The sequence below is a fragment of the Olea europaea genome, unplaced genomic scaffold (assembly GCF_002742605.1).
Source record: "Olea europaea var. sylvestris unplaced genomic scaffold, O_europaea_v1 scaffold2101, whole genome shotgun sequence".
Lineage (NCBI taxonomy): Eukaryota > Viridiplantae > Streptophyta > Magnoliopsida > Lamiales > Oleaceae > Olea > Olea europaea.
In genome coordinates, this window is record NW_019238950.1 from 163,972 (window position 1) to 178,430 (window position 14,459).

The window sequence follows — 14,459 nt, forward strand, 5'->3', positions numbered from 1 at the left end:
AAGCAAATGTAGTTGAGAATTTTTCAGATGGAGGAGATGTGATGTTCACCATGGTATCTGAGATAGAATCTAGGCCTGACGAGGAGTGGATTCTCGATTCGACATGTTCGCATCATATGTATTCTAATCGGAATTTCTTTCAGACATATGAGGCTATTCAGCAAGGTGGAGTTGTAATGGGAAACAACCAATCTTGCTGTATTGCTGGAATCGGTCAAATCAAATTTAGGCTACAGGATGGGATAATCAAAACAATTGATCATATTCGAGATGTTCCAGACCTTAAAAGGAATCTCATCTCACTTAGTACTCTGGATGCAAAAGGGTATAAATTATATGGTGGAGTGGAGTTTTGAAGGCTCGAATGGTGTCCAGTTTGTATTTGAGGGACGGAAGAAGTCTCAATTGTACATCTTGCTGGAAAGTGTAAAATCAGTTAAGAGACATCGGGACAAGTTCAGTACAGTGGTTGATATTCAATTTGGCACAATACCTTTTGTGACGGCTCTAAGTCGATTGAGAACATTGTTCAGGGAAGCATTGGTGATTCCACTTTGCCACAAATTTCATCAGATACACTGTGTTCATTTGCTAAGGTTGGACTCATGGAGCATAGGTACCATGGTGTCAATAATGTTTGTGATGCTTTTGGGGACGTTGAAGGCGATAGTTATAATAAGGGCCCTTCTAATCTAGCATATGGTATGATTTCTACTATAGGGTGTGCTTCGGCCCTGTTTAGTCAACAGTAATTCCTCGATGGAATTTTGCGAACCTAGGATTTGGGTTCAGGTGTCGCTTGTAGACACCTTGCAGAGGACGATGGTTTGATTTAGAGAGTTTTGATTACTGTGTTGAGGAGATTGACTATTTCGATGCAGACGAATTTGAAATCTTTGAGTTTCATTCGCTGCACCAAAATTTGGGTCAATGTGGAAATTGTTGGGTTTGTGACCCAAATTAGGGTGGATTTTTTTTTTTTTTTGAAATAAATTGTTTTCTTATTTTCACGTGAAAAAATTTGTTTCCTTATATTTTATGTGATTTTTAGGGAAATATATTATTTATTTATTTATTTCACATTATTTTTATCTTTATGCTATACCATGTACCTATAAATAATGGTCTTCCCTTTCAATTTTGTTCAAGCAAAATTGCTGTGCTGTAATATTTTCTCCATATTGTCGTTATAATAAAATATCGTTCATATACTTTAACTCTCCTTTGGGATCAACATATTCATGCATGTTCTGAAGGTAATGATGACCGATGAAAAGAACTATTTACCGATCAAGTCTACATACAGTGGTGGAAATTTTACGGGCTTTGACAATATGTAAAAATTGTTTTTAAGTAATTGCATCTACATAAAAATCATGCTGTTGAAGCAAGCTCTGAAGATCTCCATTGCTTAAAAATGTTCGAAATCAGGGATTCCTGGGAATGACAGAAATGGCCAGGTTGCTGGAAATTCAATGACAAATTGGAATAATGCTGGAAAATTTTCTGTCCAAGCTCCCTATCATTTCTTTAGGCCGAAGGGGGAGGTAAGGTGCTGGACTAGGGAGGCTTGGAGACCATTTATCACCTCAAAACATGCTTTTATCCTATCCTTTGTAATCAGTCGAAACTAATTACAAAGGATAGGTTGCCATACCTTAACATTGACAAAAATTGTGCTTTTTGTGGGTCACATTTTGAAAATGGATAACATCTATTTTTTTAATGTTCATTCACATCTAATATATGGATGAAGATTAAAGATTGGATGGGGATTAGGAGATCGATGACTACAATTCTGAGTGCTTTGAAATGGATAAAAAAGGAGGTCCAAGGAACATCTTGGCAAAGTAAGTAAAAAAAATTGTGCTTGCAAGCACCATTTACTATATTTGGATGGCACGAAATAGAAAGATTTTTAAGAATCTTTGCCCACAAGTAGATAGCATTGTAAGATTTATTAAAACACACGTGTACAATGTTATATTTGCTTTGTACCCGCATGTTTTGATACATTATGAATCGTTGATTTTGGGACTATAGTTCTTATTGTTTGTACATCTTTTCTTTGGATTGTTCGGGTATGCTCAAAGTAGTTATATTTTACTTCTTGTCTGATTGCTCGTACACAATTTTGATCAATAAAATTTTACATTTATTTAAAAAAAAAAATAAAAAAAATAAAAAAAATAAAAAGGATCTTGAGATCCTTCCCCCCACCCCACACATGCAAGTCTCAGGAAGATTGGCTGAAATTGCTTCTCTCAAGAATTTGCCTGGAAGAATCTTAATTCTCATCGGTTCTCTCTAAATTATCCCCCGTGTGTCATTGATGAAGATGCTCCGTTCTCGAACGAGGGGGTAATCTGGTCGGAAATATATTGGAAGGGAATAGAGAGAACCTACGAGTTGTTGCAGGTTTGGAGCTTCAGGGAACCTACGAGTTGTTAGGTTTGGAGCTTCAAGGATCTGTGGATGTGCCTGAAATTGCTCAACGAAGTCTTTGTGTAGAAGTGGATCGACAGACTCACGTGTAAAGATTGTAATTGTCTCGTCTGTTATCATTGGGATTCATAGATTGTCACCATTGGTACTTACCTGCTTTGTACTCGATATGCTTGCTTCAACCTCAATGTGATTGACACCAAATTAAGGAGAGACAGCAATAGACTCGGAGAGTTTTAAACATGCAAAATTCTCTGCTTTCCCAGGATAAATCCAGACTCTCATCTCTCGTGAGACTGCTGATTCTGTTTCAAGAAAGGATTAAAACATCTCAAGATGTTTCATAGATTGGAGTCATTAGACGAGGTGTAAAACATTCTATTACTCCAAACTGACAAAACAGGAGAAAAACAAAATCCTTCAACTCTAACCTTCATTACTCTGCCAATTACAACTGCCTGATGATTCAATAAAAGTTGGACTGTGAGGTTATGATGTATATCAATAAGAAAAAAAAAGATTGCTTTACAATTTCTATTAATATGACCGATCACTTCTCTCTCTTCACAACCAAAAAACTATAGCCCCAAAAAAGCACCTTCTTCAACACTGATTCCCTGAATCATATGGATATGAATGCTTCTTGTGATTCATGAATTGGATAACAGAGAATTTAGATCGTCAAGTTTTCTTGAATGGCAATGAATGAGCCCACTATACTTCCTCCAACATCAGGAAAAGTCTCACATCCATTCAGGGGCTTCACTTTGCCCTTCCTATCAACTTCAACTGGATACTTCAGAAGGTGTCCTCTCATTTCCGAGATCTCATTAGATTTAAATTGCTTCCAGTTTGCCTCACCCATTGATCTAACCTTTCGGACGCATTCTACAGACTCTGGCCGGGTATAGCAGTCCTCTAAAACTCCAAGATGCTCAGCCCAAAGAGACATTCTATATCCATATATCTACATATATTCATTTCAAAATGAGGTTCAGATAGTGAAATTCAGAGAAAAAAAATGTAGAAACATTTATATATGGACTTCTTCAAGGGAAGTCGAATCATTTGCTTTATGAAAAAAGTGCTTTATGAAAAAGGCATTTGAAAAATTAAGCATTTCAATTTTTCACGTTTTGAGACATGGTCGGTCACATAGGATGAAGTACTAGGATTGAATTCTCTGTCATTCTTGTTTTGAGAATTGAAGATCTAAAAAAAAATTTTTGGTAGGTTGAAGATCGTAAAAATTTGGATAGCCTATTTTTTGAGAGAAGGGAATATGCCCAGGCTTCCTCTTATTATGGCCAACATATCTAGGTGGATTAGTGTCTTATGTTAAAATGTTTCAGTTCATGGAAAGCATTTGAAGATCTCAGTTTATATCCCTTGGTTGATCTGCGTAACCTACTGATATTTAAATTAAGCAGCACCATTTTTGAAATATACTTTAGTTACCTGTCCATGTGGACTCGATAGTTTTCTTGCCCATGTGTGATGAGGTTGATAGGCCCCCATAGCAATCTCTGTGTCCCTAGTACCCTCCAAGGACCGTTCATTGATATTTGCAGACCCCAATATCACATACTCATCATCTACTATCATTCCTTTTGAATGGACATATATCATGAATCTTCTGTATTTCCGACTGAATCCCTGAAACAAAAATGTTACAGAAACTTGCATATATATTGACACAGAAAATCTCAAATGATAAAATACCTCAAAAGCAAGCAAATTTAAGAGCCCAAATAAGCATCCATATTTACAATTTGTATTAGACAACATAAAAATACAGCTGATCTGGATAAAATTCTCGTACGTAGTTTGTTCTGTTCTACCCAAATTATAGAACAAACAAAATTGTTTCCGAGACTACAAGATTGAAGAGTAATCAGGATTCTTAATAAGTATATGCCTATATATATCACCCAGAAAACATTATACCTGAGGACTGTTTGTTGCATTGTGACTCTCGGTTGGTTTACCAACATCAAGAGCCTCACGATTGCCAAGACAGTAGAAGTTCAAATAATCTTGTGGTGAGTACGCATCCTCAAGTCCTACCTCTACCAAAGCCTTGTAAATGGTCTCGTACATCATTTGCATTGTTTTATTCTAGAATATTGGCCAAAAAAAGATAAATAAATAAAATAAATAAATAAAAAACATGTTAATAATACCTAATAATGAGATAACTTTAAGAATTATATGCTTGTTATTAGATAGCTAATTGTTTTCTATTATATCAGTAGTGAATTCATTTGAAAAATAAATTGCAATCACTCTGAACTCCAAAGACTCTTGATCGTATGCTTTAAAGCGTGTTCTAGTATGTGATGGAAAATGAATGGATGATGTAACTTTGAAATTTATTGAATGCAACAAGCAATTAGAGCACACCTGCCAAAACAAAATTCTTTGTGTAGCAGCACCTGTTGGATTACCCTCTGGCCACATTGGAATGACAATATATGCTGCAAACCTCTCATGTGCTCTTATTTTGTCGGCGATTTTGAGGGCAATTTCCATTGGAATCAAATTATTAGCACCTGCAGAAAATAGATTTTTTTTTTTCATGTTTGCCCATGGGGGAGTAATCTAAAGAATATGCCAACACAAGTCACCATCTTTAGATGGGCAGTTAAATTGTCACCATAGATGACAAAATCATCAAAACCCAGGAGGAGTTGGGTCCACAAGATAAAAGTACACATATGTATAATAGGTCATACATGCTTCAACAATGAAACAGTCTGACATGTAGTAAAATAAACAACCTGCTCTCTTCATATATTATTAATTAAAATACAACGTGACAACTGTTCCTTACCAAGATCCTTATATTGATTCCAGTTGTATGAGGACCCAATGAAGTACTGATTTTCAATATAAATGAAATGTTGAGCAGCACGGATGGCCTTTACATATGCTGTATGTATGCTCATATCTATAAGTACATTCTTCCCACAAACCAAGTTCTGTTGCATAAAAACATGATTAATTTTTAGAGAGGCAGTTGTAAACCGATAACTTTCAGAGCAAAGAGTGTTACTTAAATTAGCTCACCCTTAATGTAGCCTCTTTAGGATCCTTTGGGAAGTCTTTGACAGAATTTGAATCTATTGAACGAAACACCTGCACAAAAGAATAGTACAGACAATTAGCACATTGTCCATCCAATGCAACTTTGCAATCCCAACAATTCCATGATAGTCATATTTCAAAATCACGTATGGTTATTTCCCTATAAATTTGGTGCATAAATAGTGTAGAACCTTTCCTTTCGTGGTTACTAGTAACCCTATAAATTGGGTCTTCCTCTCTGTAATTATGAGAGAGCAATTATGCTAGTTACATAATTTAGTTCAGTCTTTGGGTCACGTTCTATTCATAGTTTCTAATGCTTTGAATTCAAACAACTCCTTGGCACCAGTTTACCTGAACATGCCAACCTTCAGGATCATCATCTTTTACACAAGGAGCATCAGAAATTCCTAGTATTTCGGGTATTCTTTCTATTCGGAGCAAAGCATCATCATATGCCATCTTCAATTTTTTTATCCCATGGGGCTTTGAAGCCTTCAACCATCGTTCCTCGAAATTGGTCAGAACATCATATGCTGCTGGGCCATCGATTTTACAGTGCAAGTCATGCCATGGTTCTCTTGGACAACCAGAAACATTACCCTGTAAGGGAACAAAATTGTATTTAAAACAACATTGAACTATTGTACAAAATGATGTGCATAACGACAAAATTGTGGACGAAAAATAATTACCGTATAAGTGGGGTTGCGATAGTCATCAGAGTGCCAAGTATGCAGTGTTCTAAATAAAGAATGCTGAGGAGTATCATATCGGCCATCACACAAGTCTAGCCCTCCAAGAAATGAAATGATTTTTCTTCGATTATTTCCAGCATCAGTATCCACTATCACAGTTTTCTGATGGTGGGTGTAAATGGCTTCAACTTCCTAATCATTAAAAAGTTAGACACTAGTACAACTAAAGATTCATTTTCACATTCAGAAACTGTATTAGATAAAACGTAAAAGATCGGAACATAGAAAGGAAAGCATAAAAAGGGAAAAAGGCAAATTTCCTTAGCAGTTTGTATTTAAGATATGCTTTTCATTTCTTGCCATCACCGAGATACTAATAAATGGGGATTTCAGGAATATTTTTACAAATGATGTGCTACTCCATACACGGTTAATGAACTATGAAATGCCATAATAGCCATAATAAAAAAATTGGCAAACATGTGTATATCCAAAAAATTTCTAAACAAGAAATTGATTGGAAACAACTTAGGAAATAACTGCAAAACCTGATAATCACTGATCAAAACTTCAGAAGGCAGTTTCTATCCCCAAAAATATGATCTTCTGAGCTCATGTGGTATTTGCACATATATACAATTCATCACCCCATTTTTGCATCAACTCTATAGGGGCATCCTAATCAATTGTAATGTTGCATTTTGGAATTGTTCATGCATTTTAGTAGAAGATTTCTGTTAGATAAGGGATGAGAAATTACAATAACATACACTTATAGCAGGACATATGATTCAAAATCCACCAGCGAGAATAGATAAGACACCCAAGACTTGACGTGTGCCAATGATGGATATCAACTAGGTGCCAGACCCATCATCGAGGCTAAATGTGACTTGAATAGTACTTGTAAAATATTTAACAAAGTTCCAGCAGCATCTCCTCCCTTAATATGGACTAAACCAACTTGAAATAACACGCGAAATGCCCAAACAAAATGTATGAAAATGATAGGGGACCAACTGTCCCCTCCAATACTCATAAGTTCTTAATAAAATATAGTTAAAACAGGCGTTTCCAATTTCTCTTACCAAAATAGCCCAAACAATACATAAACTTACATAAGATGCAGCGAGCCAATCTGACAATAGACATGTGATATAAAAGGATTATCCAAAAGTACAATGAACATGTATCCCAAAATAATGAACAGTTAACATACCCTCTGCTTCATCCAGCTGTGACGCTTCCCAGCTGCTCGAGGACAAAGCAGCACTTGCACAGAAGAATGTTTGAAGAAACGACGAGTTTCTTCATCGTGAGTTTGCATGACTCCATCCTACATATAAGTTTTAATAAGAATATCATTTTTAAAACTGAAAAATGAACATAGTTAGTGAAGAATAAACATTTTCAATCACATAATAATAGACTCTAGGATCTATATACACATTCAAGGTAAATATGCCTCTAAAGTTCCCATAAAAACTACGAACGAAAATCATAATTGAACAGCAATGGAGACAATAAATTCTACAAGGATGCTGTCAATTCGTAAGTTTAAGAGGTTCTTTCTTTATTTTCTTTCCTTTTTACTTTCAATAAATAGCCATGGAAGGTTTTAATTTAACAGTTAACTAAATCAAATTCAATTGGACAAGCACCGGAAAACTAAACTTGTCTTCAGGACCATTTGACTGCAAAAGAAATATGTCCTAAAGCATTTCTATACTTGCTCCAATGGGTATCCCTGTATTGCCCAAAGACATTTGTATCTTAAATAGCAAATACGACCTCAATCTCTTGGAGATATGTAGACAAACATTAAAAATAGATAAAGATTCTGATAAATCTCTATTAATCCCCAGGCATGCATCTTGATAATATAGATATTCACCCATTTACTACAAGATAAATGCTTACTGTTTTGTACCCAAGTATGCTTCTTGATGTAGGATCATCCCATACGAGAAGCAGCACCCTCACTCCTTCCCGTGACTTTGACTTCAGAAGTTCTCCCAGAGTGCAACCTGACACAGAATTATCGTCCCTAACTAGTCTAACGTTGTGCCACACTGACCATCCAGCAATATAAATCAAAAATCGAGCTTGACATATTGCATTAAAGATTTCCCGCCAGCATTTCCCGTGCACATATTTCATCCCATTATCAAGCTTCAAATTTGGGAGGAATCCATCAGGTACGTGAGCATCCTGATAGAGGGTGACAATTCCGCCTCTCCTAAGCGGAAAATACGTCCCAGGAACTCCATTATAATCAGGACCGGCTCCAATTCCATGGTGGTAAATGCTCAATTGCTCCATAGGAGTATAACAAATTGAGAGACTCAAAACAGCTCCAGACTTGCAAGGTTTCCCATTATTACCAAGGACAGGAAAGAACCCTGTAATTTTTGTGCCTCCATATAAATGCTCTACAGGAATAGAGACTGTCCCTATAAGCTGTGATCCCACAACATCGTCATCCTTGACAACAAGGAGCACTTCAGCAGCGTAATGAGCAACAGGAAGATTGAAATGTTGCTTCCATACAGGATTTTCATTATTTGTTATCACGTAAGTCCTTCCGATTGTAGCACCTGCTACAGTGATGGAGACATAAGGATCACTTGTAATCTTACGGTTTATTTGCCCTTCAATCTTGCTGCTCATATTCCCTGGTAATCTGTTAAACATGTCTCCTATAGTTTTGTGAAACATATCCATGTTTGGAAGGTTTTTTGCTTCATAGACCCAAATATCTAAATTTCCATGCAAGAGCAAAACTTTCAAAGACAGTTTATTAGATGGAACAAGCATAACCTGCATACTCTCACCGTGGGATGAATCAGCATTCGAGGTCAAATGCGGCAAAGTAGGATGGGAAGGGGACTCTTCCCAGCCCATAGAAGATGCCTCCGAACTTGAAAAGGAGGTATTAGGATATCCATACATAGTACCATTCCCATTATGCATTTTAGCTGGTAGTCCAGATTGAGGGGAAATAGGCACTGATGAGGATGAAGGGGAGGCAAGGGCAGAAGCCATATGGTGACTATCAGACAAGTGCACATTTGCCATGAGATTGTCGATGGGTGGGTAAAGTGGAGGGTAACTAGGGGAACTATCATCAAGACGATCATAATTCACTTTAGAACCACCCACGGACAATGAACTATCTTGGTAATCGTGGTGGATGGAGTATTCACTGCTAAATCTAGGTGGAGTCTCAGACTGGTTATCCAGAGGCTGGAATTCTGCGGAATACTGATGGTGGTGGTGATAATGGGATGAACCATATTGGAAACTACCAAATGTTTGGACGGTAGACTGAAGCGGGGCAGATGTTGGAGAAGGAGCTGGATATCTGTGGTATGTGTAATGAGGCGGGCCAGAATAAGATGGTGGGGGGTAACTGTATTGTAACGGCCCCAACTGAGGGGGTGCTGGTGGTGGACCGGGATATGGATAACTTGGAGTGACAGAATTGGAATTGTTGTAAGGTGGTGGATAATGGGAATATTGTGGATATGGATATGGACCTGGACCTGAAGCTGGGGAAGTAGGGAATGGAGCAGAATTGTGAGATGGGTATGGTTGTTTTGACGGTGGTGGCACGCGAGGGTAGCCATATGCGAGGTTATATGGGTATGGTGATGGAGATGAATGGTAAGTATTGTTATCCATTAATATACACAACAATTTCTTAACTTCTGATCCTTTTCAATATACACTCAAATCTCTATTTGAGCAAACGACCTCAAAAGATTGCAAAGGAACCGAAAGGGTCTCCTTCTTGAACCCAGAAAAGATCCATTACTCAATCGATTAGACAAATAATGAACAAGCAATTCTAATACAGGCGAAGGTAGAAGTCAAGAAAAGAACGCAGCTTCTTCTTTTTTTTTTTCCTTTTTTTTTTTTCAATAGAAAGCAATACAGAAAGATTAAATGGGGTTTTTGTTCATTTTTCGGATTATTGAAGAGTGCAAATCATATAATTTCCTCTTGAGCTTGAATTCAGAGAGTGGGATTGAAATAGAGTACCTTAATATTGTGAATGCCCTATAATAAATTCTGCGAACTTCTAAGCCCAAAAGGAGAAAATCAATATTATGAACAGACAGTTCTGCGATCAATTTATATAGTAACGCGTAATCACGATTCCCTCCTAGAAATTTCGATGAAGAAGAGAAATTAGCTGCCGGGTAAATCCCGGTTTCCAGATTGCACATGTTGCAATGTTTCAGAGATGCTTAGGTTGGACAGATTAGGCAGTCAGGTTTTAATCTGGCCTTTTGGTTACGTGGAGCTCTATAATTGGCTGCTATCAAATATTATATGGAGATTGCGTCATTAGTGGGATTTGGGACGAAATTTTTGTTGTCATATTTAAAGGGCATTTATGGAAACATAGCAATTTTTTAGGGTCAACTTGTGGAGATGTACCAAATAAGTTGGGTGAGTGATTCGGGTCGTAGTTTTAACCCATTTACCACTTAAATTGAATATTCATAAATATTTTACTTTTATCGTGTTGAACTTGTGTAAGAAATAGCGTCGAAAGATAACATTCTAAAAAAGGCGTAAAATGTTCAAATGTCATTTTAAAATAGTGATCGAAGTTTCTCCACAATAGGCATCTCGAATCTTCAAATTCGTAGAATGTTGCTTTTCAAACAAGTAAATGGTTTCTTACCAAGTTGTTGAGAGAGAGAGAAATCTATTGTTGACTTCTCTAACTCATTTTCTATTATGTGTTGCATGTCCGTTGAACTAATTCTGGCCTTCGAACACTTTACTTTCTCTAATGGACAGCCCACAACCCTTGAAAAAATTACTCAAGAGCTTTTCAATTTCTACTGTAATTTTGTTTATAATAAAATATTTATTTTTGTTACACAGTAATCATGGCTTGAAAATTGAAGTTGAATGAACGGATTTTTGAAATTCTGCAAATCGGATAGATATGAAATGTAACATTAGCTCATTTTCCAGAAGTGCATAAATTTTACTGTAATCTTGAAATATGCAGTAAATTCTGAAAATGGGATTATTTTGGAAATAAATATTCTGTCAAGATAGAGACAGACTATTGCCAGGTGACTGCAATAGGGCTCCTAACTGAATATTTTTGGGAAATCCATACTAAAGAGCCAAATGAGAAATTAGATGAAACAGTGCTTCCGCCTATTGAAATCAAACTCACTTTGTAGCTCAACTTCTCGCCGATTTTCTGAAAATTCATGACTTCTGGCTCAACAATGATGTTCACCCCTTTAGGCTCTGTTACATGCACAACATAACTACATGCAGGAGTCCCATCATTTGTGACTGTTCTCTTGTATGCTGCAGTAACATTTTGAGCATTAGTTTTGAAAACGACTGCAAATGAAGGGTAGTTTAAGTCACCAGGTTGAAGATCAGCAGAGTCGGGACAAGTGAAATTCTGCCCGGCGAATATGGCTATTTGTGTTGAGTTGTAGTTTAGGCTACACAAATAGTTTAGGTAATCATCGGTCGAAATGTCATAGATTAGGCCGGGATCAGAAGCAGTCTCTGGATCAACATGGCCGGAACCAAATGCAAAAGGGGTAGCTGAAGTTGAGTTTACAGAAGCAGCATCTGATATTGGAGCATTTTTGGAGTCACGAACATAAGCTGTTGTCATTAAGGCTGATTTTATTGCTGCCGGTGACCAATCCTTGTGAACAGACTTCAATAGTGCAGCTAGGCCACTAACATGGGGACAAGACATAGAAGTGCCAGAGATTATGTTAAATTGGACTCTTCTTTTGTCACTTTTGAGTTGTGTTGGACTAATATTTGGTGGCCATGCAGCTAAAATGTTCACACCTGGTGCAGTTACGTCTGGCTTGATTATGCTAGGTTCAACTACACTTGGACCCCGGGAGGAAAATGCAGCCATAACCGGCGCAGGATTTCCATATGCCGTCCCTAAAAACTCGATTGAAGCTGTCGCATTGTTTCTTAAGCTAGCGTAGTTTTTGCTGGCATTGGCTGCTAAAGCACCAAGAGATGTGGCTGGCAAGACGTGTGGATCAGCAAAAAGTTCATCTCCTTGATGGTCAGAGTTTGCTAATATCATGCCAGCTCCACCTGCCATTTTCACTATCTCTCCCTTTTGGAATCTGTCATTGATTCCTTGATCACAAATAACGATTTTACCGTGAACAAATCTTGGAGAGAGTGAGCCGCTGATGCAAAACTTGGCTACTCCACCACCGGCGGTTTCTCCATACACTAAAGGCAATTGCTTGGTAGCCTTGCCAGAATACAATGAGGCCCCTGTGAAACTTTGTCCATTGCCAAGTTTAACTCGAGTTGGAAAACTGCGGTCAAGATAACTAGCAGCAACCGTCATAATCCATGGCGCCACATTGGCAACGGTGGAATCAGAAGGCCCTGAATTGCCTGCTGAGCATGAAACAAAAACTCCATTTTGCATGGCACCAAATGAAGCAATGGCTATATTATCATTGTAATATGGTTTCGAAGCGCCTCCCAGAGAAAGTGACAGAACGTCCACCCCATCCTCGACTGCTTGTTCGATAGAAGCTAATAAATCCGAGCTGGCGCATCCTAATAGATAGCAAGCTTTATAAGCTGCAATTCTTGTTGTATACCTCATGCCAGCAGCTGAGCCTTTGGCCAACCCAAAAATGTTTGCACCCTTGACAAGATTACCTCCTGCAGTCGAAGAAGTATGCGTTCCATGCCCTTCTGAGTCCCGAGGCGATCTGTAATCTAATGTTTCATTAATTGTTCCAGCAATGGCCTCGTATCCTTTGAAAAATGCTCTTGCACCTATAAGCTTTCTGTTACAGTTTGAAGCTCTAAATTTTGTGCCTGCCTGACATTTTCCTTTCCAACGAGGGGGAACAGGAGATATGCCCGAGCTACGAAAACTAATGTGTTCGGGCCATATTCCCGTGTCAACAATGCCAATTATTATATCAGAAGCTAAATTTTGAGCATTCCACAGGCCACTACCTTGTTTAAGGCCAAGAAACTGAGGCGAATGTGTTGTATGAAGCTCTAGCATTTCATCCAAGGTGGCAGAGAGAAAGCCATCCGTTTTCCTCAAGGATTCGAGTTGTTGCTTTGAGAGCTTTGCAGCAAAACCAGAAATGACAGTTTCATATACGTAAAGTAGTTCAGGAGACAATGTTTGTGGGCCTTGCTCTACTTTGTTGTGAGCCGATGATTCAGTGAGAGATTCGATGATAGCTTCGTACCATCTTTTGGAAGTGCCAAGAGAGGCATCTAAAGCTTTGATCTTCGTCTTGTCCATGTGGACCACATATGTTTCTCTTTCTGCTACCGCATATGCACTCAAAGCCTTGAGAACCAGCAACAGCAGGAGCCCCCTTAATATCATTGTTGTTCCTGGAAAAAATTGAAAACTAAGTTAGTGGGAGAGAAAGTACAGACAGATAATGCAATGGCATGCTCCATTGCAAGTTTCTGAGACAACGGAGACTAGAAATTTTAAGCATTCAAATCACAGTTAATTTTAGCAATTATGTTTCATAAAACAAATTATACAGAAGAATGCTTTAAGCAGTGAGCTAAATAAAATGTGCGTGCAAATGGCTGTTAAAAGGATCCCACTGGGATAAGAGACAGCCTAGAACACCATGCAACAGAGACACTAAGGCGTGCACAAACACCGATACTGACACTGTGAGATAGAGATAGAGTGTCACCTTTGTTTTCGACAATAAGGGAATATCAAAGGAGGACCTGGGAATTAACATAGGAAAGGGTATCTTTTATAGGCAAAGCTAGGGGTGTACGCGGGCAGGGCAGGCCGACCTTTGCGGTCTTGGCACTATGACTAAAAGATTTGACAGCCTTTTTATATTTACTCATGTCACATTAAAGTAAGCTCTTGATTCAGATTTCCAGCAAAAATACAATTGTGGAAGTCGTCGCCTAAATGTCCCCAAGCACTCTATATCTTCCCATATATTTTGCTATTTAGTATTTTAAATATTTTTATCCTGATTTCTGTTTCGCACGGGTAATCGCTAACAATTAAAAAGGGATCAGACGATTGTTTAAGGAACAAACTTCTTGAGATAAAGTCCCAAAAAGAGGTGTTTTATTGACGATAATTTACAATTGGAAATAAATAGAATGCCTCAAAGGGGCGCAAGTACACGAGTACTAAAAGAAATGTTTAAGTTTAAACTAAGAAATCGAAAT

At 37.8% G+C, this 14,459-nt stretch overlaps 2 protein-coding genes across 2 annotated transcripts; both read right to left on the minus strand.

The window, feature by feature from the left end:
• Positions 1 to 2,807: 2,807 nt before the first annotated feature.
• LOC111380163 (phospholipase D beta 2-like) lies at positions 2,808 to 10,487 on the minus strand. The gene is made up of 10 exons (XM_023003651.1): positions 8,151 to 10,487; positions 7,450 to 7,566; positions 6,228 to 6,422; positions 5,887 to 6,135; positions 5,515 to 5,583; positions 5,279 to 5,426; positions 4,849 to 4,997; positions 4,393 to 4,563; positions 3,904 to 4,101; positions 2,808 to 3,412 (listed from the first exon to the last, which is right to left on the minus strand). The coding sequence occupies exons 1-10, from the start codon at positions 9,912 to 9,914 to the stop codon at positions 3,119 to 3,121; spliced, it is 3,354 nt and encodes a 1,117-aa protein (XP_022859419.1). The 5' UTR covers positions 9,915 to 10,487; the 3' UTR covers positions 2,808 to 3,118.
• A 673-nt stretch (positions 10,488 to 11,160) lies between these two features.
• Positions 11,161 to 14,056, minus strand: LOC111380164 (subtilisin-like protease SBT1.1). Its single transcript, XM_023003653.1, has 2 exons — positions 13,958 to 14,056; positions 11,161 to 13,637 (listed from the first exon to the last, which is right to left on the minus strand). Exon 2 carries the CDS (start codon positions 13,627 to 13,629, stop codon positions 11,320 to 11,322), a length of 2,310 nt encoding a protein of 769 aa, XP_022859421.1. The 5' UTR covers positions 13,630 to 13,637; positions 13,958 to 14,056; the 3' UTR covers positions 11,161 to 11,319.
• Between the last annotated feature and the right edge of the window lie 403 nt (positions 14,057 to 14,459).

Bases quoted from the DNA above. Each gene is read 5' to 3' on its own strand.
- LOC111380163 (XM_023003651.1), bottom strand. From the start codon at position 9,914: ATGGATAACAATACTTACCATTCATCTCCATCACCATACCCATATAAC. The intron at 6,423-7,449 runs GTATGTTAACTG...TTTAATGATTAG, and splicing joins ACAGCTGGATGAAGCAGAGG to GAAGTTGAAGCCATTTACAC. The intron at 6,136-6,227 runs GTAATTATTTTT...GTTCCCTTACAG, and splicing joins ATCGCAACCCCACTTATACG to GGTAATGTTTCTGGTTGTCC.
- LOC111380164 (XM_023003653.1), bottom strand. From the start codon at position 13,629: ATGATATTAAGGGGGCTCCTGCTGTTGCTGGTTCTCAAGGCTTTGAGT.